The sequence below is a fragment of the Argentina anserina genome, chromosome 5 (genome assembly GCF_933775445.1).
Source record: "Argentina anserina chromosome 5, drPotAnse1.1, whole genome shotgun sequence".
In the NCBI taxonomy this organism is placed as follows: domain Eukaryota; kingdom Viridiplantae; phylum Streptophyta; class Magnoliopsida; order Rosales; family Rosaceae; genus Argentina; species Argentina anserina.
In genome coordinates this window covers 27,930,386-27,958,355 of record NC_065876.1, presented here as the reverse complement: position 1 = coordinate 27,958,355, position 27,970 = coordinate 27,930,386, and the positions used below count along the sequence as shown (strand labels likewise).

Genomic DNA, 27,970 nt, shown 5'->3' with positions numbered 1-27,970 from the left:
TGTATAATGAGGGTAACAGAAGGTATTTAATGACACACCAAACAAGCAATAAATCAATATAATGCATACTTCCATGTGTACATAATTAGACCCACCAAGAGAGCAGTCAACCACCTATAATAAAAGCATGTCTAATTCAAAAACAGTTCCTCAATACAAACCAGGTTTTCCATAACATTGGAAACAAGTCGAAAAATAAACTTAGTCTGCTTGCTGCCTTACCTTGCTGTTCCATGCTCCACAGTTATGGTTTACTTAAGGCCGCAAGAACATATATTTTTCTATTGCATTTTCATAATGTTTTCTCCAGGACAATACACCAGTTGGATTTGTCAAAAAATCGATCAACAATTACAGCATCATCCATACCAGATACCAGCCTGCATGTACAGCAAAAATCAATATTCAGGTATAATAAAAACTGTCGCAAGAAGCATCAAATGCATGTGCAATGCTTTTGTTTTCTTATGAAAGGGCGGGGCTGGCAATGTTTTGTTTCTTACATGTAGGAGAGAGGGGGGGGGGGTTGTCATATTGCTTTCCTCAGCATCAAAAGTTCAAAACTACTGAAGCAACTCAACTCTGCCGGCAGTTGCTCTATTCATTTACTTTTATCAATCGAAAGATATAGATTTATGATGATGAGGAGGATTAGCTTTCCCCTATCAAACCCAAACTGAAGGACTATTCTAAAACTCTTAAAGGCTGGCCCACCATCATGAATGGGCTACTTATCCTAGCACCAGAGGGCTTCTGATCACACTCATTGCTTGAAGGAACTGGCCTCTATTATTGTACCAACAAATGTTTCTAAATTATGAGCAATTTAAATGAATGAAAAACCAATAAACAATAACTTGATTCCTAGGAGTTACTCTTTTGAGGGAGTACATTAATTTTACTACGATGTCAGTCCCCAAATGTCAAGTCCAAATTGATCCAGCTTTTATAAGCAATCCATGTAACAAAATGTCCTAACTGGTCCTAGCCACTTAGAGATGAGTATTCCCCCTGTGAGAGTGGTATATTTTCAGCTAGAAGTATTGTTTCAATTTCAGCAAGCCAGATAGAACACAGCACAACCAGAGGAGCATGAGGAAATGTGCCTTTCATATAGCAACTAATTGGAACCAATACAAACAGAAAATATACAAAAATTAAAAAAAAAATTAAAATAACTTGTTACCTTTCAAGCTCGCCTTCACTAAAAACATGGTAATATCTGTTGTACACTACAGCACCCTTCCTATCATCTTTCTTCGCAAGCCCATTCGCAACAGCACAAGCTGAAGCACCATTCACTTCAGCACGATGATATGGCAAATGCCAGGGGACAAAATATTCTTGTTGATTATTCATATCCTTCATATCATCAGAAGTCTTTGTAATAGCTTCATTTTCAGAGGGCATTTGTCGCGGAATTTGCACAAAATTCTGGTTGGAATCTTTCACAATCTCTCCCTTAATCTTATCCTCTGTTTCTGGAATGCTTTCCAATGCACAGGATGAAGGACTACGCACCCGAGGGCTACCAGGTCCTATCCACTCTTCTCCATACTTTTCAGTGAGTGGAGTCCATTTAGAAACCAATGCTTTATCTTCTTGCTCCACAGCCCAAACTGTTATTAGAACTAGACCACCCTTTTTCACAACTCGGACTAACTCTTCAATTGCTTTTCTCCTCCTGCCCTCAGTACTCAGATGATGCAAGACAGCTATAGATATAGCTGAATCACCGAAACCAGTTCTATAGGGTAGAACTAAAGCATCTGCAACCAAAACTTCATGCCCTCTGTCTGCACAAATCTTGATAAGAGGAGCGCTTATGTCACATCCTATGGAAAAACAATTGGGATTAAATCCCAGGTACTTTCCATTTCCACATCCTGCATCAAGCACAAGAGATCCTGCGGGTAAGGAAGATAAAAAGTTGGCTACTTTTGGCCACTTAGCAAACCGGGTGGAACTGAAATGGGGTGCAATAGCATCATAAACATGATGAACGTACTTCTTTTCTATTTCAGGAGTGGACTGCACATTTAGAGATGAAAATCTCTGGCTGACACTAGCTGATTCTGATTGTAGAATTTGCAATTCAGTATCAGAATCAAGAGTACACAACCCCGAAACACCTTTTACCTTAACTTCTCTCATTTTACGGAAGATTTCTGAATAACAAACACGACCAATTATTACAGTTGGAAGATGCAAGGCCTCCCTTGATATATAAATGGATCTACTTGCAAATAGTGCATCACAAAACTTCAGCCAGAACACTGATATCTCATCAGAAATAACCTGCAAACTGACCAAAGCTAATGAGATCACAACTTTCCAGAGATATAATTTTTTTCAGAATATGCAATACAATATGGCCACCATCAATGCATAGAAATTCTATAGCCTACTCATTTTGGTCCATAAAGTTGCAATCTCTGCCTTCTCTTTCCTTTTTATATTTTGTTCATATTCATTGAAGAGTAAACTCTGACTGCCACATTTTGGTCACTGAAAAACATTGGTCATTGACATATACACTATGACCACCATCAATACATAAATATGGCAAAGCCTACGGGTTTCAGTCGATAAAGTTTCAACCTTTGCCTCTATTTTTGCTGTTAATAAGGTTCATACTCATTGTAAAGTAAAATCTGTGTGCTTATGGTCATGCCAACTTTGGGGGAAACATCCAACTTTGGAAGGTTGCGTTGGTCAATTGGCAACTCCAATCACAATCCCAGTTTTCCATATCCAAATTCAGTGTTTACAATTAGATTCAAACAGAGTTGCATACAAATCCATCAACATACGATACCCAGAATGAAAAAAAAAATCATTACTTGAATTCAGCTAAAATAAACATGCAACAATATAAAGTATACGCAGTAGAGGTAGAGAGAAAGAGCGAAGCTGACCTGACCCAGCAGACATGCCCGGCGGTGAGAGCTAAAAGCGATGAACTTGTTGCTGCGGTTGGATTAGGGTTTGATGTGGGGTGGCTTTTGTAATTTTGTATTTTTTGTTCTAAAAACACATTTCTAATTTCTTTGCTATGACCTTTTCTTCTAGTCTATTTTGCAGACGTGTCAGCACCAGATTGGCCGGTGCGAATTTCTCGCAGATCCAAACACGTATTCGGTATTTCATCCTATTTCTCCAGCCGCGAGCATCCACCCATATAGAAGGCTGGCCTTGGCCGCATTGTACCCTGCATAAGTGTTATTTCGATCCCCAAATTTTGACGTCGCCAAACCCAAATTGAAGGCAATCATGTCCCTCAGCCCCGAATCATCGCTCACACCGAAGAGGTCAAACCCCACATCCTCACCATCGGCCAACTCCTTAACCCCACCGGCAGACCCGAGCCCCAAGAAGCCGAAGCCGGAGCCTAACAGCCCCAGGCAAGACTCTTCATCAGCCGAAGATGGCCCCTTATCTGATGCCCAGTTAGCCCGAATTGGGTTGACTCAGGCAGATCTCTTGCTCACTGTCCGAGAACGGGCCAGAAAGAGTGAGGAGTTCTATCGCGCAAGTAACAACTCACATAATAATGATAATAATGAACATTTTAATTTAACAATGCCCCCAATCGTAGTTCCCGTTCCATGAACCACAGCTACATCACATCATATTGAGATGTACCCTATTACATTGGAGAACTAAACTCCTTTAATAAAAAGGTAATAGAACATTGTGGTGGCAAGTTACTGGTAAAAAACACCAATCATATAACCATTTCACACGATGATGCATGGTATGCTCTTTGTCATTTGAAATCATCTCCTGTGCAGTTACCAAACCAGCAAACTGTATGATAGTCATTTCAAGATATAATCCACGCTTAAAAATATTTGTGTAAGATTACTTCAGATGGCCTTTAAAAAAGGTGGTATCCAGTATCATGCAGTGGCGTAGCTAAGATTCATAGTTAGGATGGTCAAAATTTGAACGATAAATAATAAACAATCAAATATTATATGAATGAAAAATAATGTGTTATAATACTAAAAATAATATCATTACAGTACTTACAAATAATAAATTTCTCTAAAATAATTATAATTGCCCACGACGATTACTCATATTTTGAAATCTTTTCATGATGGCTTCATTATCAACCCCATCAAATATATCTTTCTCGATATATGTAATCATGTTGTCATTCATCAGCAAGTCCCTCATTCGGTTTCGCAAATCAATTTTTATGATCTTCATAGCAGAGAATGCTCTTTCTACAGTGACAGTTGCAACTGGAAGAATCAAGCACAATGTTATGAGAAAGTAGACTAAAAGATAAACCTGATCTCTTTGTGTCTGAACCATCTTTTCTCCAAGTTCACTAATTCCTTTTAGTTTTGTAAACAAATCACTACTCTGCATATCTGAAATATAAGTGCCCAATTCATTTTCAAGAGCCAAGAGTGATACTGCAGAAAAATCTTGAGGATAAAATTCAGCAAGACGAATTAGTTTTTCTTTGTTGAAAGCTAAGAATGAATTAGTTGGACTGAGACATGACATACAAAGAAGTAGCTCCGTAGTAGTCTATGTAAAATGATCATTCAGCTTTTGAAGTTGCATATCTATGACTGCAGTGAACAATTCAACCTTATATCTATGCATATTAGTGACCTTTGGAGCTCTACGCCGTGATTTTCGTGGAATAGTATGAACATCATCTATGTTAGGAATATCAATCTCATACTTTTCGCAAAATGAAACAACCTGACCTAAAAGAGAATCTCATCCATTGTCTCTCATGTTTTGCAATTGGTCCCTGCAAACTTTAACTAAATTCATTGCATTCACAATATCTTGATCTCTTCTTTGCAATGCATGTGATAAATGACTAGTAATTCCCAACAAAACCTTCATCAAATGTAGACTAAATACAAAGTCAAATGATTCCAGTGAGTTTAACAACCTGCTTGCATCTTGCCTTTGATCACTAGACGATCCATCATCTTTTATTTCTTCAAGCAATTCAACTAAAGATGGAAATAAGTTGATAATACTTAACAAAGTACCATAATGAGAGCTCCATCTTGTATCACCAGGTCATTTTAGGGTGATTTCTTAATTCAAACCACTCCCACTTGAAATAACACCACTATTAAGGTCTTCAATAATCTTAGCCAATTACTTGTTCTTCAAGCAAATCAAATAAAGATGGAAATAAGTTGATAATATTTAACAAAGTACCATAATGAGAGCTCCATCTTGTATCACTAGGTCGTTTTAGGGTGGTTTCTTGATTCAAACCCCTCCCACTTGAAATAACACCACTAGTAAGTTCTTCAATAATCTTAGCCAATTACTTGTTTCACACCAACAAAACGGCCAATTACTTGTTTCACACCAACTAAACGCTCAATTACTTGTCCTTTGCTTACATATCACAATACAATAACCATTTGCTCTTTGCCTGATACATAACGAGACTCATCAACGGGAATAGCGAATAATGCATTACCTATGTCTCTAATTATGATATTGAGAGTTTCAACTGCAGCAGCCTTGACAATATCATATTAAATATCTAGTGATGTTAATTGATGATTTCTTGGAGCATTTTTCAAGACAACCGTTTTTATATCATCAATTTTATCAGAATGCCACTTCAAAAGTTCCTTAAAATTCCCTTGGTCATATTCATCGTGACAGCGAAATGGCAACCCTTGTCGTAGAAGAAAACGAGTCAACTGATGCATTCAAACGAATGCGATAGTTAATCCGATCTTGTTGTGTCTGGTTCGCCAAGACAGTATCAACACGTTGTCGTTGATCTAATAAAACTTGACATATTCTTCTTGCATTTTTGTGAGCACTATTAGTCCCTCCCACATGGTCTTGAAGCTTGTCTATTTTCTTCCAATTTTTAAACCCAGTACCAACAAATACATCACCACCTGCTTGATCTCCAATATTTGGTTTGAAAAGATAACAATGCAAACAATATATAGTATCCTTTTCTTTACTATACTCCAACCAATTTCGATATTTCTCGAACCATTTAGCGTTAAATTTTTGGTTAGTACCGCTAAATTTTGTTTGAGGAAACTTATAATTTTCCGGTTAACAAGGACCTTGCAACAAATAATGTCGCCACACACGATCTCGAACATCAGGATGATAATATGAAATTGGAGTTCGAAGTCCTAGGTCTCCAGGAAGGTCTTCTATGTTAAACTCATTGATTGATTTTAATGTACCAACATCTTCGGATACATTACTTATCAGAGGAGCTTCAGAATGTGCTGACTGATTTGTTAAGTTTACTTCTTCGGGAGGATGTTCTGAAGTTTCATCATTGGATGTATTTCTAATCATAGGAGTTTCAGATGGTGTTAATTGTTGTGCTGCTTTTCTCTTTTTGTATTTCTCGAATAAAGCCTCCATGATTGAATTTTTCAAGTAAGTTTGGACGGGTTGGCGAGGTTGCTACTTGCTAGTAGAGAAGAATATGAGAATGAGAAGATATAAAAAAATTTAAGCATATATATAATGGAAAAGACGAACACCATTGAATCATAGTTTAGTTAGAAAATATATTTAATTGTTTTAGGACAAGGAATTCTACCCACTTGAGAACATAAGAGAAATATTAGTTATTAGTATTTAATGTACATATGAAGCCGCTGATGCACATTACTTACCATAGAGAAAGCAAAGGTAACCTTACATACACGCACAATTTGCCTAAATCCCAATTAACGTGAACAACTACTATGTGCACGGTAAACCTATGAACACATAGGTATCCCCTAAAACTAACTCATTAGACAACCACTTCATTTTGGCAAAGCACAAATATTTTACCCATAGTCATCTTTTGATCTATAAAAGGAAACGTAGTAATCATCAACATGGAATTCCAAAGGACTTGGCTTGGATTCGAGGCGAATCCTTCTAAAAATGATGACATCAAATCCACAAAATTCCAATAAAACATAAGGACAATGAAAAAAATTTAGAGCTTACTTGTTGATTTAAAATTTAAGGTTGCCAATCAAGGAGCACTTACTCAAGCTTTACTTCCACTACATAATCTTTAACCTGAGATAAAGAGAACCCAACCAAGTCAAAAAGAAGTAAAAGTGGATACCATACAATCAGACATTTGAAGAAGAAGCTAATTGTTAGGGCTACCAAGGTTGACTATGAACTCTGTACCTACCAACCAATTGATCAATGTCTGCAAACAACAAATATCCATGTAATCAATCTTTGTTTCTTTTTCAAATGCGAGAAACCCTAAATCCCTAGGTTCCACCTTCCACTTGAAAAATGACTAAAAACTTTGATGATAAATTGAAAGCAAAGAAAACCCGGCTGGAATATTAGGTGAATTGATGAGCCGTTGTATGAACCAAAATAAGAAGAAAAACGAAAAGCCCAAAAATGGGTGGAACCAATCAAACAACGAAATCTCTATAATCAAAGCAGTTAGGAAGGGAAAAAAAATCAGAAAACCCATAGATAGATGAAACGGAGAGATCTGATCACATGAAATTGATCTCTTATTACGAGAACTCACCAAAACGACAGTGGTTTGTTGAGGGCAGAGTTTTGCCGGAAGATTTCGTTATGAAGGAAAAAGAGAATGTGAGGAAAGAGCAAAGATAAAGAGGAAACTCATTGAAGAGAGCAGAGACAAAGAGGCTAGCATCTTTTCTTTTTTAAGTATTATCAGACGTGGTCCATGGGAACAGCCACAGCTGGCTAGTATATAGTAAATATAGAAAAAAAGTATTAAGTGGTCTGACATTGGCTCCATGTTCGAAATGGACAAGGTTCAGTCCCATACTTTAATTAATAAAAAAACTTGATGTTTTGATGGCAGAGGGGTCAGTTTTGATACCAAAGTAGACTACATCTAGTTTTGACCCACCAATCACCTCCAAGTAAAATTTTTTAGAGGGGTCAATTGACCCTTCTCGCCCCAATGTAGCTACGTCTATGCCAACAATCATGTCAAAATGTTCAACCCCTTTAACAAATTGTTCTTCATACTCAAACACATGGTTGTCTATTTTTGTTAACAAACCAAAATATTCATTTTCGGCCTTAATCAATTTGGCCGGCAACAAACCTTCTACATTAGTTGCATCTTCCTTAATCCAACTGCACCTCTCGTCATGAAATTGGATGAATGAATAAAGTGGATTAGTAGCCATTGAAATCATTTGTGCATTATGTCTTGTTTGATACTCATCTTCATACTCTCCCCTTTTCTCCATGAACTCTGTCTCATACTTTTGCCAATCCTCTTCGAGTTTATGCTTTCTCCTCTGAAAATATTTATCCAACTCGTCTTGACTCTTTCGAAAGTCTTCATGCAAACTCTTGGTATTCCTTTGTATAGCTTCAAAGATTTTCTAATAATTTTGTTGGTGATTTAAAGTAGATTTTGGTCGTAGATTGATCTTAGATCCGGCCATTTGATTGGTCCATGTATCATCCAAGTTACGGCCTTTGAAACCATATTGAGGTTGGGTTACTGCTTGTGAATTCCATGCGGCGTGGCTGTTCAAATCAACAAAGCTATTAAATGTTGCATAACTGTAGCCACCCCTTGCATCATATATAGAATTTGAGTCGTTTGCATTCGGCTCATAGAAACTCATTTGTGTATATGCTAATACATGTGGTTGGAGTCCTATATTTGGTTGTGCCAAAAATGTCTGGCTAAAAATCGTCTCGGTCGAGGACGAGCCGAGGGACTCATAAACAATCGTCCTTCTTTGTTGTGGGTGTGCCAACTCACGGTCGGACGACCAAGCGAAGTTTTGATTTATGCGTTTGTGCTGGATCTGACTTCTTCAAGTGATTGTCGGCCGAGGAAGGAACGCCCTCGGCCGTTGGGTTTGGAAACCTTTGTTCGGACTCCGGCCAAATCAATAGCCGGGATATTCGAAGACGTCTACTTGTTGATTGAACTCGAATATATGGGTGATAGACGAGAGATTGATTGGATGAAGGTACTCGCAGATCACCGTGAATATGAAGTTGAAGCGGATTCGGTTGTTGGAGCGTTGTGATGTGATGTGGGTGTGAATGACAAATCACATTGATCCAATTTCAACTGGCCGAAGGAGATCGATGGATTGATGATGTGAATCTAAATTAACAAAGTACTCCTAGGTGCAAGAAAGTAAACAACATGAATAGTAAAAACTAATAAAACCAAAACGAAAATAAAGTACCTATGAAATGTAAAGAGATATGTTGTTTGAAAGGTTATATATTGATTGGTTTGGTTGGTGATGGACCCTTTACAACGATTTACAATGTGCTATATATACATGTACAACCCTAGCTATACATATCTTGTAATGGCAACGAATGCCAACTTCCTTATAGGTCGTTTCGAACATGAATGTTGAGACTTGGCTGATTTTCGAAATGGCTGGACTCTTTACAACGAATTGAAGGCTTTCCTTGTGTGGCACTCCTTGACTTGGCTCACTTCCGAGATGGCTGGATCGTGTGAGCAAATTGAGAGGTTTCCTTATGTAAATTCCTTCCTAAACTCACTCAGCCATGCCTGTCTTTGGGCTCCGACCGTAAGATAGCTAAATGTAAACTACATCTCGGCCCAATTTTATTTGTCGGTCGCATCCATTTGAACTACCCAAATAATCATGGGTCGTTACCAATTAATGTAGCATCTTAGCTGGACTTAACTCGGAACTCGGCCATTCTGGCCCTTTCCTCTTGTTACTCTCAACTCCAGCCAAATGACTAAGCGTTTCTGAATTTGGCTGAGCTTCAATTCAAGTTAGCAACTCATGGGGGTTGCTAAATTTAGATGCAAACAAAATCTTAAACAGTGAAGTCGGGTTGTTGTTTATTATTGAAGAAACTCCATGCAAGCAAGACAAAGAAGACTATCGTGTTCAGCTGAAAATGCAAAAGTTAGCCGTTGGCACCATAATGTTTGATGCCAAATGCATCAACGCATACGTTTGTATGTGGTAGTAGTTTTTGCTACATATTTTAGATGTACAAGATTGATCTTTAGTGCTTAATTCCTTTTGTTGCATAAATACTTTAGTCTTGTCATATAATCTGAGTATCTGAAAGACACTTTTTTGTTTGATACAATTAAGTTCTTGCAAATTCTCTTTTTACTTCATTATAGCTTTAGTTGTTGTAATAAATGAGTATATATTTTACAATACTTACCATATATATGACACAGTAATTATACAACCAAGTTGTTAATTGTGGTAAACAAGGTGATATTTACTTAATTTTAGTTCTGATAGTTGGAATTACTTCCATGACATAACTTCAGTTGGACCATATATGACACCTGATCCAACTAGCTAGCTCTTACTGCATCTGCCTGCAGCCGATAGCTGCAAATAAAATGTGTGCCAAGCATGTAGATGACGAATTATGTTAAGTTTAGGCAAATTCAATCCCACTAGATTAGCTTCATGATCGATATAAACTAGACGTACGTAATATGTGTTACTTATAGGATGATTTATAAATGTGTGAAACATAATATTGCTGTGTGAAAAATGCTCTCGAAATAAATGAGCTCATTCTTTTGTGAGGTTCTACGCATGGGCGGATCTAGCCTATTTTTTGGGGTGACTCAAGCATTATATATCCCAATCTCAAGACATGGAAAAAAACTAGGTTTTAAATCTTTAGGTTTTTGGATTCTCCTAAGCCAAGCATCCCCAAATAACCAACGTTACTCATTTGTTTCCCTTCCAAACTTTACTCTTCTTTCTCAATAGCTTGTCCTCATCCAAATATCTATTCTTCTAGAATGCTAGCTAGATTAATTACTAGCTAGTACGTTGTTTAATTATTCAAATGTGTATTTATGTTAGATTTTAGCTATTTATACTGTTTTGTCTGATATATATGAGTATTCTTTTTCAATGGTTATAAGTGTCTATTAAACTAAAATGACAAATTTGTTTCCAAACCAAAGCGTTCGAAAAACAAAAATTGTTTCATGGTTTCAATGAAATGTCTCGTCTGCAAGCAAGTCCAAATCTAAATTTATATTCATTTATTATATTTCCTAAGCTTTATTGATCAACTGCGATCTTTAATTCAGTTTCCATTAGTCATTTCTTAACCTTTCGAACTGTTAATAGAATGCTCTTGTAAATGATTTTGGATTACGATGTACTACATGAATATTTAGTATTTACTCAGTTAGTTTATGTTATTTGTATACATGTTTTAGAAGAGTAAGCTTCATTACATTCACATACTATGTAGATCGATTTTGATTTCAATTAATAAAAATTTTTCGTATCGTCGAGATTTTTCACATTTTTTTAATATTTAAGTTCAAACATTCCTAATGATCCAATCATGGATCGCACTGGTTCTACGGTATGTTTACATTAATTTACTATACATGAAGTGATGAAGGTGATTTAATCTATGAAGATGTACACTCATTTTTGTTATTTTTTTCAGAATATAAAGTTTATAGAGTATGTTTTGAGCATGTATTGATCATATATATAGTTTCTTTAATTTTTTATTAGAACACATAAATTGCTTCAGAATTCTTTAAGCTTTAGAGCTTTGTACTCCCTCCTTTACCACCATATATATGCCACTTTTCAAATCGACTTTAACAGTAGTCGAATTGATTAACTACGGAACTAAGTGACCCAAAAGATCACACATCCTATGTAAAATCGAATCACATGCATTTGCTGCTCCCACTTTTGTTCCACATGTCATCATAAGTAGTTGTATCGACATTTTACTTTCTAGTTTCTACTAAACAATTTGCCATTATCATCAAGCTCCTATAATTCATTAACTCAGAAACACCATGGCCAAAAGGAGCTGCCGGTGCATGTGTTCCTGATGATATCACATGCGTTTACACGTGACTAACTTGGGCATAACTTAGGGCACCGAAAGTGTTAATTTACTTAATTACAAATACATACACGTGTTTAAAATTTACATATTGCAACCCCTTTTATCTTCGGAACTGAAATTTATTCTCTATATTTTACGACACATACTTCAATTTTTCTTTTTTAGTAAATTTATATTTGTTTTTATTAGTAAGTGATTTATTTTATTATAAAAAGTTTACTAAAACAATGAAAGTAGCAATGTGGATTATAAACTTTGGAGTGTAAATTTCATAACCCTTTACCTTTTGGTTCATCAAATATCACTTATATCTAAAATTAACGGAGCGAAAGACTATGCAACCTAAGTAGCACGGACAAAGACACGAGTGTCTGTATTGGACACGATTCGATACGTAGACATATTGGACACGATTCGATACGTAGACACGGTATAAATAATTTTTTTTGGACACGGACATGTTAATTAAATATTATTTTTAATATATATATTTATTAAAAAATAATTTATAAATTTGAAAGTATTTAGAACTTTAAATGTATATGTATTTATATATGTCAAAGTGTGCATTAAAATGATTAAAACATAACTTGTTAGAATGACTAAGGATTTGATAAGTACTTTAGATAACCAAAGTTCGAATCCCACCACAAGCATTCTTATTTTTATCACGAGTTTCTCTCTTTATATATATATATATATATATATATATTAAAGTGTGCATAAATATAACAAAAACTGAATCTGTTAGAATGGTTGAGGAGTTATTGAGTGCCTTAGATGACCAAGGTTCGAATCTCACCATAAGCACTTTCACTTTCATTATGAGTTGGTGCGTGTCCGCGTGTCCGATTCGGATACTCGCGTGTCCGGGCCGTGTCCAAAGTCAGTTCGCGTGTCCGAGCGTATCCGACACGGACACGCAATACGGTGCCCATAGCACGTGTCCGTGCTTCATAGTATGCAACTGTTTTGAGTCACAAATAGTTGTGATATATTAGTTAAAACATAGGTCTTGCGTAGGATCATCAAAATAGTTGTGATGTCATGAGGGTTTACGAAAATTTATTATCGCTAGCTAATAGCTGTGATGGACTGATGAGTGTTTAATTGTCACCAACAGCCGTGATGGGTGGTTCGATTCGTTGAATACGTATCAAAGATGATTGAAAATGTAGATCGAATTTGATACAAATATATAAGACCTAAAGGAAGCACAGGTGAGGAGGATATGACTCATATATTCCATGAAAAATACAGCCATCCAGGCATATAGATAGCACCAAAGTCATGTGCATGGCCAAATATGTTGAGGTCATTGATGAAGATGGTGACCCTCAATTTTCTTGATGCCCAAATTCTTTGTAGTTTTTCTCCTTACATCACCATCAATTTCAGCTCTACTGCACTGTACTACACTTCTCATGCGTCTTGCCCACACCCCATTGTTTGTTTGCCGGCCACTGAATTCTTTTGGCAAATTCTAACCTAATATACATTAGGTTTCTTAGTTTGAGAAATTCTGCCATGCGACCAACGCACCACCTGGCATATGCGACCCCCCATTAAAAAAGAGACACGTGCCACTCTTTTCCTAGATCGACATCTCCTTCGATATTCTTCTTCTTCCCTCTCTTAACCTCCTTTGTCTCTCTCAAAAAAAAACCACCTCTGTCTAGTATGAATCCGATCACAAGAACGATATGAATTAAAACATGAGCTATCATATTTGTGCGGTAGAAGATTAGACAAAGAGAGGAAAACATACCAACAAAGCAACATCATCGCAGTTAACGTTGACATGATTTAATTAGAGAGAAATTATCGTTGGTGGCGGTCTACTAGCTGCGGTCGGAGGGCGAGCCCATATTGCAGCTCATGGAGATGGACCGATTAGCAGGTTGTCCTCATCGTCATCAGCTGATTTGGTTGCTGAGACATAGTACCCATCAAATCAAACGAACCGAAATCAATTAAGCTCTCAATTGTTGGCTTCTGCTTCAATTAGGGCATGTAATGGAAATAAATTGACTGTAAAATTCTCAAACTTAGCTGATTATGGAGATGGTGCCGTGGTGGTGAAGGCCATTGTTGGGGTCTAGTAGACAGGAGAGAAGGAGACGAGATGGAAGAAAAAAATAGTGCACGTGCCGATTTTTAGTGGCTGGTCGTATATACCAGGTGGTGCATTGGTCACACGGCAGAACTTCTCTATTAGTTTATAGCCAGATCTGAATCTTGGCCACACATGAATCCTGATGTGTTTCTTGTTTCTTTGGCAGTAATATATTTCGTAGCTTAATTGAGTTGTTTGGACGTCAAGATTGAATCTTAAGAATTTTAACTGATGTGCATCAGAAATGATGTGTGTACATATCATGCCAATGGATATAATGGAACTAGTGCATAAAAAGAAAAAAAAAACAAAACTTTTTTTTTAGAATGAAAAAAAAAAAAACAAAACTTTGGATGTGCTTTACAAACAAAATAACTTGTGACAACAAATGTTATTAAGGGTGTCTCGTGAAGTTCTCTTTGTAGATACAAACCAAATGTGTTCGTCTATAAAGCAGATATGCAATAATGTATTATTACATCAAGTATCTCAATTAGATACAAGAGTAGACTGACTTCATCCATTGATAGACTAGTTTAAGTGTTTAACCAGATCTCAAACTAATTCACGATCAAAGAAAGCTAGTTTAACTACTCGATCATATATCCTAAACTTAACCCTTTAATGAAATAAACATTTTAACTGCAGTAAATATCAATATCTTTTTGGGCATTTAATTACTGATATTATGCCATAGTGGTCAAACCTCAAAACTAAGTAAGATTAAGATTACCAAGATCCAACAACTCCAACATTAAGAAACCCAGAGAATGACATCACTGCTCATCAACATAGAAAGAGAGAATCAATCAGAGACCAAATGCAGGCTTTGGCGGGTTTCCAGAAAGCCAGCCTTGAAATTGATACTTGAGCTTTCAAAATCCCAGAACAGCTCCACCTCACCTTATTAAACCCTCCCCTCTCTTCCCATTTACTTCTTATTTACTCTACCCACCCATAAACCACTCCCATTTTGCACACAAGTCCCATTTTGGAATCTTCCCACTAAAGACTAGCAGAGAGCAAGCTCTTCCTTCTACATTAAGCACCATCATCCACAGATCCACAGCTCAGCCTCAACGGTACCAACTCCCACTCTTACTTATTGCATTATTATAATATTAAAGTTTGCATCTTTCTTTGTTTTTTTTTGCTGGGTTTTCATGAGGGTCAGATTTTACTTGTGTTTTTATTTATGGGTTTTGAATTTCCAGTGTCAAAGTTGGAGTCTTTAGTGTTTTTACAGCCTCAAGTTTTAATCTTTTGGTGTTTCTGATTATTGGGTTTGAAACATTTATTGGAAATGCAAGAGAGAGAGAGAGAGAGAGAGAGAGAGAGAGAGAGAGAGAGAGAGAGAGAGAGAGAGAGAGAGAGAGTTGTCTGCTCAATAATGGGGGTCTGAAGTTGTTGACGATTAACAGTGTAGTGTGATTTGGGGGGGTTTTCACTTTATCCCACATTTGGCTAGGCATTCTCATTTTGGTTTCTGTGGAGCTTGATTTGATTCTCTTCAAAACTGTGTCGTTTTGGGCCTTCAGTCAGTTTTTGGGTTCAGTGTAGAAGTAGCTTCTACTGCTTCTTCTTCTTCTTATTTTTTGCTGGGTCTTTGCTCTGTCGGTTTCTGGAGTTGGATCCGGGTCTGTTCTCCTCTGGCATTTCGGATTCTTTCTGGGTTTGTGCTCTTCTTTTGTTCTGCTATTCTTGTTCAGCTTGCATTATCTCCTGTTTCGCTTCTAAGAACTAATTGGTGAAAAGGAGAAACTTGGTTTAGCTTATTGCTTTTTAGTTCATATGAGTGCAAGTTTTAATTTTCCTTTTGATTTCATTCAAAGTGTTCAATTTTTGGTGCAATGATTTAGTCAATGAAGTATGATCTGAACTTTATTGTTCTCAATGACTGATCTGAATTTGTATATATCTGCTTTCTGGAATATACTTTCTGCGGTCTGGTTGTTTATATCCACTTGTGATTTTGGATGGGGGAATATGTGCTACTTTCTCTGGAAACAATCCAGCCAATCTTGTGTTGACTTTATAATGGTGCAGGAAAACGAAGGCGGGGGCTTAATGCTACCGAGTGTATAATAGACTGACTGTCCAGAAATGTCGAGGATCGCTAAGTGGAAGCTTGAGAAGACAAAAGTGAAAGTCGTTTTCAGGCTACAATTCAATGCCACACATGTAAGTTCTAACTTTTAGGATTTTCTGGTGAAATTCCATCTTTATGGTTAATGTATCTTTTAGATTCGAACTATTAGGGAATAGGGTGCATACACCAAAACGAAACAATTAGGTACATTCCATGTGCTCGCCAATGTAATAAGGATAATGATACTGGCTGGAATTGTTAATGATTCATGGCTAGTGACTTAATGGAACGGATAGATGCGTTTTCTATAGCATGATAGGCAATAGTGGTGTCTATAAATCTTGCAGCTGCATTGTAAGCTACTACTGAATAAAGTGTTCCTCTTACCATGTCTAGATTCCCCAAAGCGGATGGGATAAGCTGTTTATATCTTTCATACCTGCTGATTCTGGAAAGGCGACTGCAAAGACAACCAAAGCAAATGTGAGAAATGGAACATGCAAATGGGGAGATCCCATCTATGAAACTACACGACTTCTACAAGACACTAAAACAAAGAAATTTGATGAGAAGCTCTATAAACTTGTGGTGACCATGGTAGTATTCCTTTAGAATTCAGAATTCAGACTTTTTTTGTCTGTAGCCATTTATTGTGGTAGACTGAGTTTAACACTGTCTTTTGCCTAATTCTAACTGACATCAGGGTTCTTCACGGTCTAGTGTCCTTGGGGAAACCAATATCAACCTTGCTGATTATGCAGATGCGTCAAAGCCTTCTGCCGTTGCACTTCCCCTCCAGGGATGTGATTCTGGAACAATTTTACACGTGAGGATCTTATATGTTCAAATATATTAGACATATTGCTATCCTGGGAAAGCTAGTTGGTTATTTTTGTTAATTTTGTAACAGCTTCTCGGTTGATCATTTAGCTTCCTGTAAACACCATTGGTTATTCTTCAACTGTTAACTGATGTTACTCCTGTTAAAAAAATTTCTTGTTTCTTATTTCATGTCAGGTAACTGTACAGCTGTTAACTTCGAAAACTGGTTTCAGGTTAGCATGAAAACATGTAAACCTCTTGTCATATGTGATTCCAGACTTCCAGTTGTTAATTGGTACTTCCATTCCTTTCAGAGAGTTTGAGCAGCAGAGGGAGCTCAGAGAGAGTGGTCTATGTACAACATCAGACCAAAGCAGAAATGATGTATCCACTGCTAAAAGAATATCGTCTTCTGAAGATACAGTGAGTGATGAGATGGATAGTCATCAAGGATTAATCATTCTTTACGTCTCTCCTTGGTCCTTTATATTGCTGATGTGAAAAATAGGGCTGCCACTCTTGCAGGGTTTATGGGTCTAACCATTCACTTCTATTGTCTGCATTGATCCATTTCTGAGAAATATAACTTGGTCTCTCGCATATTCTGAAAGTGATAAGTAATTGATTCTTGTACATGTAATGTTGCTCGAAGTTCCCAAAATCTGTGAGAGAAACATATGGATTACATCATATCTGACTCTTTTTCTGGATGGGCTTATAATCTTTGTTGCGGGTTTCCTGCTGTGCTGCTTTAACATATGCTACTCTCTTCCTTATACAGGTCAATGCGAGAGTTAGATTCAGAGAAGAACTCTCTCCCCTTGAAGAGGACATTGGGAGGAATGAAGAGTATCCGGACTCAACTGTAGGGTTTGATGGTTCGTCCAATACTTCAGAAAGTTTATATGCTGAAAAACATGATACCTCGAGTACCCATGAGATTGACAGCCTTAAGAGTACAACCTCTGGTGATTTGGGTGGACTGTCCCTTGGTCAGAGTCCTCGAAAAGATAAAGGAGACCCCTCTGATCAACGTTTCTTGGCACAGGGGACCAGTGAGTGGGCTCATAGCTGGGCTTCTGACTATTCTGGAGATGTTGATTTGCCAAATGCCTACGAGGAGAATAGTAGACTTAGAGGAAGCCTGGAAGAAGCTGAGTCATCAATTCTTGAGCTTAAGCAGGAAGTAAGCTCTTTACAAAGCCAAGCTGATGAAATAGGAGTCAAAGCACAAAAGTTTTCCCTTCAACTTGATGCAGAAATATCTTCAGGCAAACAGTTGGCCAAAGAAGTTTCTGTACTGAGATCAGAATGTTCAAAATTGAAAGAAGATCTTGACGAGCGGAAAAACACCAGATTAAGAATTCCATTCACCAGCAGAGAAGCTATTGAGACAGGCCAGGATGACTTTTTGCATGAGTTACAGCTCAGGTGGTTAAAGGGGCTTGGGGATATGGAGGATAAGATAAGAGAGCTTCAAACTAAAGCAACCATCGGAGCACATGAGAGGGACTTCAGGTCCTTTCATTCAGATTTAGAGGCATTGGTTGGTGCTCTGCAAGATTTAAAGCCAGTAACTGGACAAGCAATTTTGGGGATGAACAAGGGAAGCACAAAGGAGACAAATGCAATGAATGTACATAAAGATGAGCAATTAGCACTAGGAACTAGTTTTGATGCAGATTTCTATCCTGAAGGTATGTTTCATAGCCTAAGTATGCCTGGCTTGGTGTCACAAGAGTTTGACTCTTTAGATGCTACAAATGCAATTAAAAGCAAATTGTTTGAGCTTTTAAGAGAATTAGATGAATTAAAAGCCGAGCGAGAGAGCCTTGCAAAGAAAGCAGACCAGATGGAGTGCTACTATGAAGCTCTCATTCATGAATTAGAAGAAAATCAGAGGCAGATGTTGGGGGAGTTGCAGAGTCTCAGAAATGAGCATTCTACCTGCTTGTACACAATTTCATCTGCTAAAGCTGAGATGGAGAGAATCCAGCTAGATATGAGCAATGAGATAATAAAATTTTCTAAAGAAAGGCATGATTTGGATGCCCTCACAAAAGAGCTTGAAAGAAGGGCTTCTACTGCAGAAGCAGCACTTAAAAGGGCACGCTTGAATTACTCCATTGCGGTGGACCATTTACAGAAGGACCTTGAATTGCTTTCTTCTCAGGTTCTATCCATGCATGAGACTAATGAGAACCTCATTAAGCAGGCTTTTGCAGATTCTGTGCTTCCAAGCTTTCAGGGGCGTGAGGTGATGATTCGGAATCCGAAACGGGAAACAGAGACTTTTCATGCTGAAAAGCACAAGCAGCATCCAAAACAAAGCAATGGGGTAAAAAGACAACATTTAGACGGGGATATACTATCAGATGATTTAAGAAGGTCTCTCCTCTTGCAGAAGGAAACATACCAAAAGGTCGAAGAAGAAGTTTACGAAGTGCATCTGGTGAACGTATATTTAGACATCTTCTCAAAGACCCTAGAGGTTACATTGATTGAAGCAAGTGCTGACTTTGGATTGCTGAAAGAGAGGGTGCTTGAACTTACACAACAGCTGGAGTTTTCAACTGAGTCAAAGGAGTTATTGATACTGAGGCTACAGACTGCCTTGGATGAGATTCACTGCCTGAATGAGGACAAGGATATTTGGGCTTCAAAGTGCAGTGACTTGACTCTAAAGAACCAAAATTTGGAACAAAATTTTCGGACTGCCATCAATGAGTGCAAAGATACTTGCAATTCAAAGTGCAATGACTTAACGCTAAAGAACCACAGTATGGAAGTAGAGTTGCAGAATCTTACAAGAGAAACTGATCTTCAAGCCCAGAAGATTGCTGAATGGGAAGATCTTCTAAAAGAATATGAGACCTATGAGAGCAAATATAAAGACTGCAGTGCCGAAAAGTTGGAGTTAGCAAATTTGTTGGAAAGACAAACCCTAGAAAATAAGAATCTTCAAAACAGACTTTCGTCTTTGGAAGAAGAGTTAAAAGCTGTCAGAAATGACTGGCGCGAGCTGGCATATGCGAAGGAGGGTTTGCAGAATATTGTAAATTCTTCACAGGGTAAGTTGCGGAATCTGTTGGCTTCTTATGATGAAAAGTATGAAGGTCTGTCTCTGCCTCTCTGTCATGAATATAATTATCAGGATTTGGAATCCAGAGATTTAACTGTTGTGGTGGATCAAATAGAAGAGCTTCAGCACAATGTATATGAGAAGATTGTCCTGCTTATGGAAGAGAAGAATAATCTAGTTCAAGAAAGAGATATAGCTCAAATGTCTTTAAGAGCAGCGGATTCTGATAATATGATCATGAAACAGAAATTTGAACGGGATCTACTAGGTATGGTGGATAAACTGGATGTTTCAAATGCCCTGGTGCAAAATCTTCAGTTGCAAGTTGGGGCTGTTGCTAACAAACTTCAAATTAGCTCAGAAGTTGAAGAGAGATATGCACAGCAGCACAAAGAACTATTGATTGATCTTGATCAGTTGGAAATGGAGCTCCAGCAAATTTCTTCCAAATACCAGGACCTTGTGGAGGAAATTATGGCACTAGAGACTGTAACCGACGAACTGGAGAGGTGTAAATTGACTATAGCAGCATTAACTGAGGAACAAGAAGCTCTACTGGCATCCTTGCAGGATAAAACTGAAGAATCTTTCAAGCTTTCTATGGAGGTTAATAGTTTGCAAGGCAGTTTGCTGTCATCACATGATGAGTTGCACATTGAGAAAAATCACAGAGATAAGTTGGAGAGTGCAGTTTCGGATCTCACTGCCCAATTGAATGAAAAGTATAGTCAGTTTCTAAATTTTGATCACCAGAAGGATGAGCTGGTCCACCTCAAACAGTTGTTATCAGAATCAGAGCTAGAGAAATCAAGAGTTTGTGGTCTCTTGTTGGATACTGAGAAATGTCTAAATGATGCTCATGAAGAATGTTGCTCTATATCTGCTTTGGAAGCCCAGCTATCTGAAATGTTTGAATTTTCAATAGCTGCTGATATTGTACTCGCTTTTACAAAGGCTCAATATGAGACCAAGATTGAAGAACTTGATCAAAAACTTCAGTTTTCTGGTAGCTGTCTGTCTGAGCTTCGCGACAATCACCTTGGTGTAGAAAATATGCTTAACAGATGTCTTGCTAGCGAAAGGCATTTAGTTGAAGCGAACACCAAACTGATGGCTAGATTATCTGATGCTGCTGAAGAATGTTCTTTGATTTCTGTTCTGGAAGCTCAGTTGTCTGAAATGCATGAAATTTCAATAGCTGCCGATGTTGGACTCACCTTTGCAGAAGCTCAATACGAGGCCAGGATTGAAGAGCTTGGCCAGAAACTTCACTCTTCTGATATCCACCTTTCTGAGCTTCGCAACAATCAGCTCGATGTGGAGAATAAGCTGAATGACTGTCTTACTAGTGAAAGGCACTACATTGAAGAGAACACCAAATTAATGACAAGTCTCAGCTCACTGATGTCTGACTTAGAAGCCTCCATTGCTCAAAACAGGATACTTCTTGATACAAACAGTTCCTTGAGGACAGAACTTGAGGCATGCAAGCAAAGAGCTGAAAATTCAAAAGCTCAATATGAGTCCAGGATTGAAGAGCTTGACCAGAAACTGCACTCTTCTGATAGTCATCTTTCTGTGCTTCACAACAATCACCTTCATGCGGAGAATAAGCTTAATGAATTTCTTGCTAATGAAAGGCATTATATTGAAGAGAATACCAAATTAATGACAAGTCTGAGCTCCCTTAACTCTGAGTTAGAAGCCTCCATTGCTCAAAACAGGATACTTCTTGATACAAACAGTTCCATGAGGTCTGAACTCGAGGAGTACAAGAAAAGAGCTGAAAATGCAGTGGCTATTGATCATGTGGATAGAAGTCAGTGTGCTCTTGAGAATGAAAAGCTGGAGCATATATCAGTGATTTCTGAAGAAGAAATTGATAACCTGATATTCTCCAAGGAAGAACTAGAAATCAATCATGTAGTGCTCAAAGCCAAGTTGGATGAACAGTACATGCAAATAACCTCTCTGGAAGCATATAAAGATGAAATGACGTTGATGCATAATAATGAATGCAATGACCTTAAACAGAGGCTTGCTCAACAGGTTGTGAAGGCAGAGGAGTTTAAGAACTTGTCCATCCATTTCAAGGAGCTTAAAGACAAGTCTTGTGTTGAGTGTCTCCATATGCCTGACAAAAGAGAGCTAGAAGTGCCACTAGCTGCTATGCACGAGTCCTTAAGAATTGCGTTCATCAAAGAGCAATATGAAATCAAGCTGCAAGAACTAAACCAACAACTTGTTATCTCCAAAAAGCATTGTGAGGAGATGCTGTGGAAACTACAAGATGCAATTAATGAAGTTGATAACAGGAAGAAATCTGAAGCTACTCATGTAAAGAGAAATGAAGAGCTAGGAATGAGGATCTTGGAGTTGGAGTCTGAACTACAATCATTGCTCTCTGAAAGGCGTGAAATAATGAAAGCATATGATCTGATGAAGGCCGAAAAGGAATGTTCATTAATAAGCCTCGACTGCTGTAAAGAAGAAAAACAGGAGCTTGAAGCATCTTTGCAGAAGTGCAACGAGGAAAAAGTTCAAATTACTTTAGAACTCACTTCAGCAAAAGATTTGCTTCAGAGCTCTTCACCTTCTAACCAGAGAGAAGGGAACGAAAAATTGCACAAAGAATATAGCATTTCTAATGAAACAGCTGGACCTGAATGCTTGAGTTCCATTGATGAACCAGAAAAGGTAATTGATATTCTTTTCTGGCCCAGATTATCTATGACATAGTAATTTGCTTTGATATGTATACCCTTACATATTGTGCAAAAGCATGTATCTAACCGTACAGTAATTCTGAAATTGAATTGCAGATGAGGGACTATGCAGCATGCTATATTAAACTATACTGGGTTTTAAACTTTGAATTGCATCCTTTATTATTATTATTTTTTGAAGTGACATCCTTTATATTTCTAACAGAGTAATTATTTATCATTCCTATCCAAAGAATCTTGGGTTATTTTACTTCATTTCCTTTTTACAACACACCCTTTTTCATTCTTTTCTATCCTGAAAGTTTTCTTGACAATGGGCATCATCTGACAGGATGATATTCTATCCAGAGGTATAAATGGAATTCCTAGTGCTTTACCTTCGAAACAAACAGACGTGCTTAATAGTGACATGAAGCATTTGGTTCTTGCCAATAACCAATTCAGGTCCCAAAACCTAAGATCTAGCATGGAGAACTTGAATAAGGAGGTACTATTTCTTTTGCAATGAAAATTTGATTGTTTATTGCTACAAGTTTATGACTTGTATCACCTGCAGCTCATGGATGTAGACTAAAGAACGTTTCTATCAGACCAATGTCTTGACAGAGATTCATTTCTAGTATGAGATCTTTTCTAATCCCTATCTTCTTTTTGCAGTTGGAAAGGATGAAACACGAAAATTTGCTTCCTCTAGATGATCATCATCATGACTCAGATTTTCCTGGTTTACAAAGAGACCTGATGCAATTAAATAAGGTAGACAAATTTGGACCCTTAGACCTTAGAATCTAAGTATGTTCGTCTCCTGATATGTTATTTCGGATTTTCATCAGGTTAATGAAGAATTGGGAAGTATTTTTCCTTTGTTCAACAAGTATTCTTGCAGTGGCAATGCAATAGAGAGAGTACTAGCTCTGGAAATTGAACTTGCAGAAGCATTGCAGGCAAAGAAGAAATCAGCCTTCCAGTTTCAGAGGTACATCTTTTGCAACTCAATTGCATAATAATGTATTGCTGTTTAAGGGCGTGGTAATGTATAAACATATAATCCATCTCGAGATGCAAATGACTAGAAATTCCTTTTTGGTGTTTTCTTCTTCAAGCGATATGAACGAATATTAAACTAGTGTTCAACTGCTATATAATGAAGAACTTGAAACGGGGACAGAAACGATCATGATACAAAGTTTTTTTTCTATCCTTTTGAATTAATTATTTTCAAGAATTTTTTTTTTTAAATATTGCGCGGTACTAGTGTTCTAAATTCTGGACTTCGATGGGGTTAAGTTCCTCCAGTTATTTTCAAATCTTTTATATGTACCATATTGATGCCTTGAATCAAGATATTGATGGGTCACTTAGTGGGGTGTGTTGTAGTTGTTATTTGCCATTTCAAATGGTTTCTGCTTTTGTGTATCCCCATCGGTCTGCATGGGTAAGTTTCCACAGCTAGGAACCATAAATTCTTCGGTTCTTCCATTTGTATATATTAATTAGACTTTGAAGGGTGCATGCATTGAAAGCAAAAAAAAAAAAAAAACTCAAAATAGAACCCAATGGCTTATGAGTTTAACAATAACGTTAATATAGCAGTCTTAAAATTCTTACGATTTAAAAACTAACATGATATCCACCTCCTGTGTTACAGTTCTTTCTTGAAACAACACGATGATGAGGAAGCAGTGTTTCACAGCTTTAGAGACATAAATGAGCTAATTAAAGACATGCTGGAAGTTAAGGGAAGATATGCTACTGTGGAGACCGAACTGAAAGAAATGCATGACCGTTACTCTCAGCTAAGCCTTCAGTTTGCAGAGGTTGAAGGCGAGAGGCAAAAACTCTTGATGACTCTCAAGAATGTTCGAGCATCAAAGAAAGCATTGTACTTGAACCGCTCATCAACAACCACTATACTGGATCCTTAGTCAAAATTGTAGCTGCATACCATCTTGAAGAAACAACCCTCTGCAGGGTTAAGAGGCTAAAAAATGAAGTTCCAGAGGGCTTGATGCGTTATGTCATTGATCATGTTGATGATGAATAATGACGGTCAACTACGCTGCTGGTGGGGAAAGTTTTGCAAGTTAGAAGACTGTTGAAAACCAAGGAGAAGTGTAAATAACAAAATCAGCTGGTTTTGTTTCACTGGTTGATATAGTATCACTAGTACATAATTTTTCGTCTTGTATATATAGCTTCAAGTCCCATAGTTGCCAATTTCAATTTGATGCAAAATTGATGGGTACTATTACATTGTGCTTTGGCTACCTGGGCGTTAGTAAAGGCTTGTCCAGAGCCTGAATTCAACAAGGAATTGATAATTTCTGGGTTAAAAGGACAGACGCTCGAAATTGATGGGCACTTACTAGGAAATCTGTAAATTTGGTAAGTAACTCACGGATCGAACTCGAAATCAGTAAATTTGGTAAGTAGTTAAAAAAAAAATGGTCCAGCAAATCTTCAGATTTGTCAATACTGAGATGTATGATGTATTACACGGGCATTTGATGCATGGCATGGGTATGCATGTGAACTTTAAAGATTTCCTGGACAATCTCAATTTCTCTCCCTCAATGAAAGTTAGTGTTGATTATTGAGTAATCAAGCAGATGATTGTATTGTGTGAAATTCGCAAAATTCAACAAAGATGTATATCTGATTCTCCTTTGAATCTTTGATTTGTAATGCAAGTTTAAAATTGTTCCATTAGAAGTTGAGTTTGCCATGGCCGTCTTTTTGGTTTCAACATATTCTACTACGTAGCATGGAAACGTGGACTTGGTAGCGTTTCCCGCTTCTGAAGCGGAACCACGTCGGAACCTCGTCGGAATCGCTTGGAAGCGCCTGGAAGCGCGTTTCCAAAAAAGTGTGGGTTTGGAAGCTCGCCGGAAGCGCGAGTTTCTTAAGTGGAAGCGCAAGAGGATGTTATGCCGGAAGCGCGAGGTTTGGATTGTGATTCTGGGTATTGTAATCGAACCAAGTTTTGGTCAATTAAGGACCGAAGGGTCAGAGAAAGAGGAGAGGTAGGAGTAATACAAAGAATGTCAGCAAGTCCATGTTCTTCAAGTTTCCTTTAGCATCAGCAGTAGCTCCAAGCAAAGGAGGAGGAATAGGAGGAAGACGTAGAGGAAGAGGGTACGTGGACATAAAAGGAAGGTTCCTGAGAATGAGAAACCGAACCGTCTTGGAAAAAGGTGCAGAATGAAACATGTGCTCAAGAATCCTAGCCAGCAGCACCGTGTACTCCTCCATCATCTCCGCCACAATCGCCACTAGTATCATCTTTCTTTCTTACTCTGATTTTCTTATCCACAAGACCAGACTTGATCTAGCTTTCAAGACTCGAAGAGTCCTTTTTATCCAAACACTTGTGAGGAACTGGAAGAATCTAAAACAAAGGATGAGGGTGAGTCATGTTATCTGGTACGGGGTTTTAACTTCTGGGTTTTTCTAGTGGGTATTACCACGGCGCCAACTAGCCCCCACTTTCTAAATCCTTATCTTCTTCGTTATATCTATTTCTATAATCTTTGCAATTATTACGTGTTTTTTGGTGTCAACATGCTCGGTCTGGTTAACACTAAACTCTAGTTTTGTATGTTTGTGCCTTTTTGTTTCTGTGTATCCTACCAACCACGATTATTACCCTCGGTCATCATCTCCTTACTTGGTCAAAATAATGGTCTCTTAATCATCTATGTGTACTATGCCACTATCAATAATTATTGAACTTCTAAAGTTACTTAAGCAATTAAAACGTTAAAACTGTTTCTAATTTTTTTTTTATGAAAGGACCCTATAAACAAAGATGAAATTTTTTGTTATATATATATATAATTATTTTTTAGACGTTTCTAAAACGTACCCGTTTACAAAAAATTTCAAAAAAGACGTTTCCGCGTTTCCAAACGTTTCGCTTCCACGTACCCGCTTCCGTTTCCATGCAGCTTAGATATTCTAATTTATACACTTTTCAAACTGAAATGGAATATCTAATTAATATTTAGATTGATTTCGTATTCGGCTTTTATAAGCTTCTGATTGAGTTGAATTGTGTGGCAATACATTTTCATTCTACAAGCGACTTCAAGAGATTTTTTTTTCTATGCACTTCGAAAGCTTCTGTCCTGTGTCCACTACATACTGCAATAAATTGCATGTATACACCTATTCAGAGGTGGATCTCAGAGAGAGCGGACCCAGCGGATGCTCGGTAAGTTTCTATTGGGTTATGATAATATTTTCTTTTTCGCCGGGTAAAATCTCAAATCAAAAGTATCTTATGTTACCATGTACTTTTTCATTGGGTCGTGTGTTTAGTACCATTTTGAATGGTTAGTTCATATGAGGTATGCATGCTTTTAGAAGCACATAGAACTATAATTGAGCTAAATGGTGATAAAACTTTCGTATTCTGGATATGCACCTACTAGAATTATATATGCAACTCTACGCAACTACGTAAGAAGTGTATGCAACTATAATTTATCACCATTTTCGCACGAGTTGGGAGCTTTGGGTGGTTTCAATTTGAAAAAATGGTAGCCAACGCCTTATCGTATTAGGCATAGTAATATCAAGGAAAACTACATTAGAATATAAGAAGACGGTGTTTGATAACTAAAAGGAAAAATATTAGTTGAGAATAATAGAAATGAGTTTTGGACTTCTACAACGTTAGCGTTCTCTGACCAAATTAATTAGTAGCACTTTTTACTCTTTTGAAGTTGTGTCTTATCGTAGAGGTTATTGACTTTTTAAAATTACATTTCTTATCTATTTTGTACATTACGTAATAAATATATATTGATTTATCACTGTTTTTGATGAATATTTTCCGCTCATCTAACTTTCGGAGGCTAAATCGACCCCGAAATTTCAAGTGTTAGACTCAAAATCAAAGCTGTGAAAAACTTTAAAACAATCTTAATAAATTGAAATCATCTTATCGTCACAACGTATCATTACTGAGATCATAAAACATCTCAGTCGAATTGATTATTACAAAACCAATTTATAATTCAAGCATTATATCAAATGGAAATGTAAAATCCTCTCAAACCTCACCACAAAATAAAATAAAGAAACTTTGAAATCTTCAGAGTAGTCAGTCAATTCTGTTAATCCACACCTGCGGAACTATCCCCTACACCATTGAATATGTGCACCGGGATTGCAAACACAAACCCAGTAAGCTTTGCAGCTTGTATGAGTAAAACAACAATATAACATGCATAGTAATACATGAGTAAATA

The 27,970-nt window shown here is 37.3% G+C and overlaps 2 protein-coding genes across 5 annotated transcripts; one reads left to right on the top strand and one right to left on the bottom strand.

The window, feature by feature from the left end:
* Window positions 1-39: 39 nt before the first annotated feature.
* LOC126794127 (tRNA (carboxymethyluridine(34)-5-O)-methyltransferase) lies at window positions 40-3,497 on the bottom strand. Of its 2 annotated transcripts, none has more exons than XM_050520786.1 (3): window positions 2,919-3,497; window positions 1,187-2,168; window positions 40-380 (listed from the first exon to the last, which is right to left on the bottom strand). In XM_050520786.1, the coding sequence occupies exons 1-3, from the start codon at window positions 2,932-2,934 to the stop codon at window positions 293-295; spliced, it is 1,086 nt and encodes a 361-aa protein (XP_050376743.1). In that variant the 5' UTR covers window positions 2,935-3,497; the 3' UTR covers window positions 40-292. The 2 variants fall into 2 exon arrangements, with proteins under 2 accessions (XP_050376743.1, XP_050376744.1); XM_050520787.1 differs by having other exon boundaries at window positions 1,187-2,298; window positions 2,919-3,492.
* Window positions 3,498-14,770: 11,273 nt separating this feature from the next.
* Window positions 14,771-25,072, top strand: LOC126794116 (COP1-interactive protein 1). Of its 3 annotated transcripts, none has more exons than XM_050520766.1 (11): window positions 14,771-15,078; window positions 16,043-16,177; window positions 16,482-16,682; window positions 16,789-16,911; window positions 17,103-17,140; window positions 17,222-17,330; window positions 17,689-22,686; window positions 23,047-23,202; window positions 23,373-23,471; window positions 23,549-23,691; window positions 24,364-25,072. In XM_050520766.1, the coding sequence occupies exons 2-11, from the start codon at window positions 16,100-16,102 to the stop codon at window positions 24,638-24,640; spliced, it is 6,222 nt and encodes a 2,073-aa protein (XP_050376723.1). In that variant the 5' UTR covers window positions 14,771-15,078; window positions 16,043-16,099; the 3' UTR covers window positions 24,641-25,072. The 3 variants fall into 3 exon arrangements, 2 of the variants coding, with proteins under 2 accessions (XP_050376723.1, XP_050376724.1); XM_050520767.1 differs by lacking the exon at window positions 14,771-15,078 and adding an exon at window positions 15,420-15,668; XR_007672119.1 differs by lacking the exons at window positions 23,549-23,691; window positions 24,364-25,072 and having other exon boundaries at window positions 23,064-23,202.
* The last annotated feature ends 2,898 nt before the right edge of the window (window positions 25,073-27,970 follow it).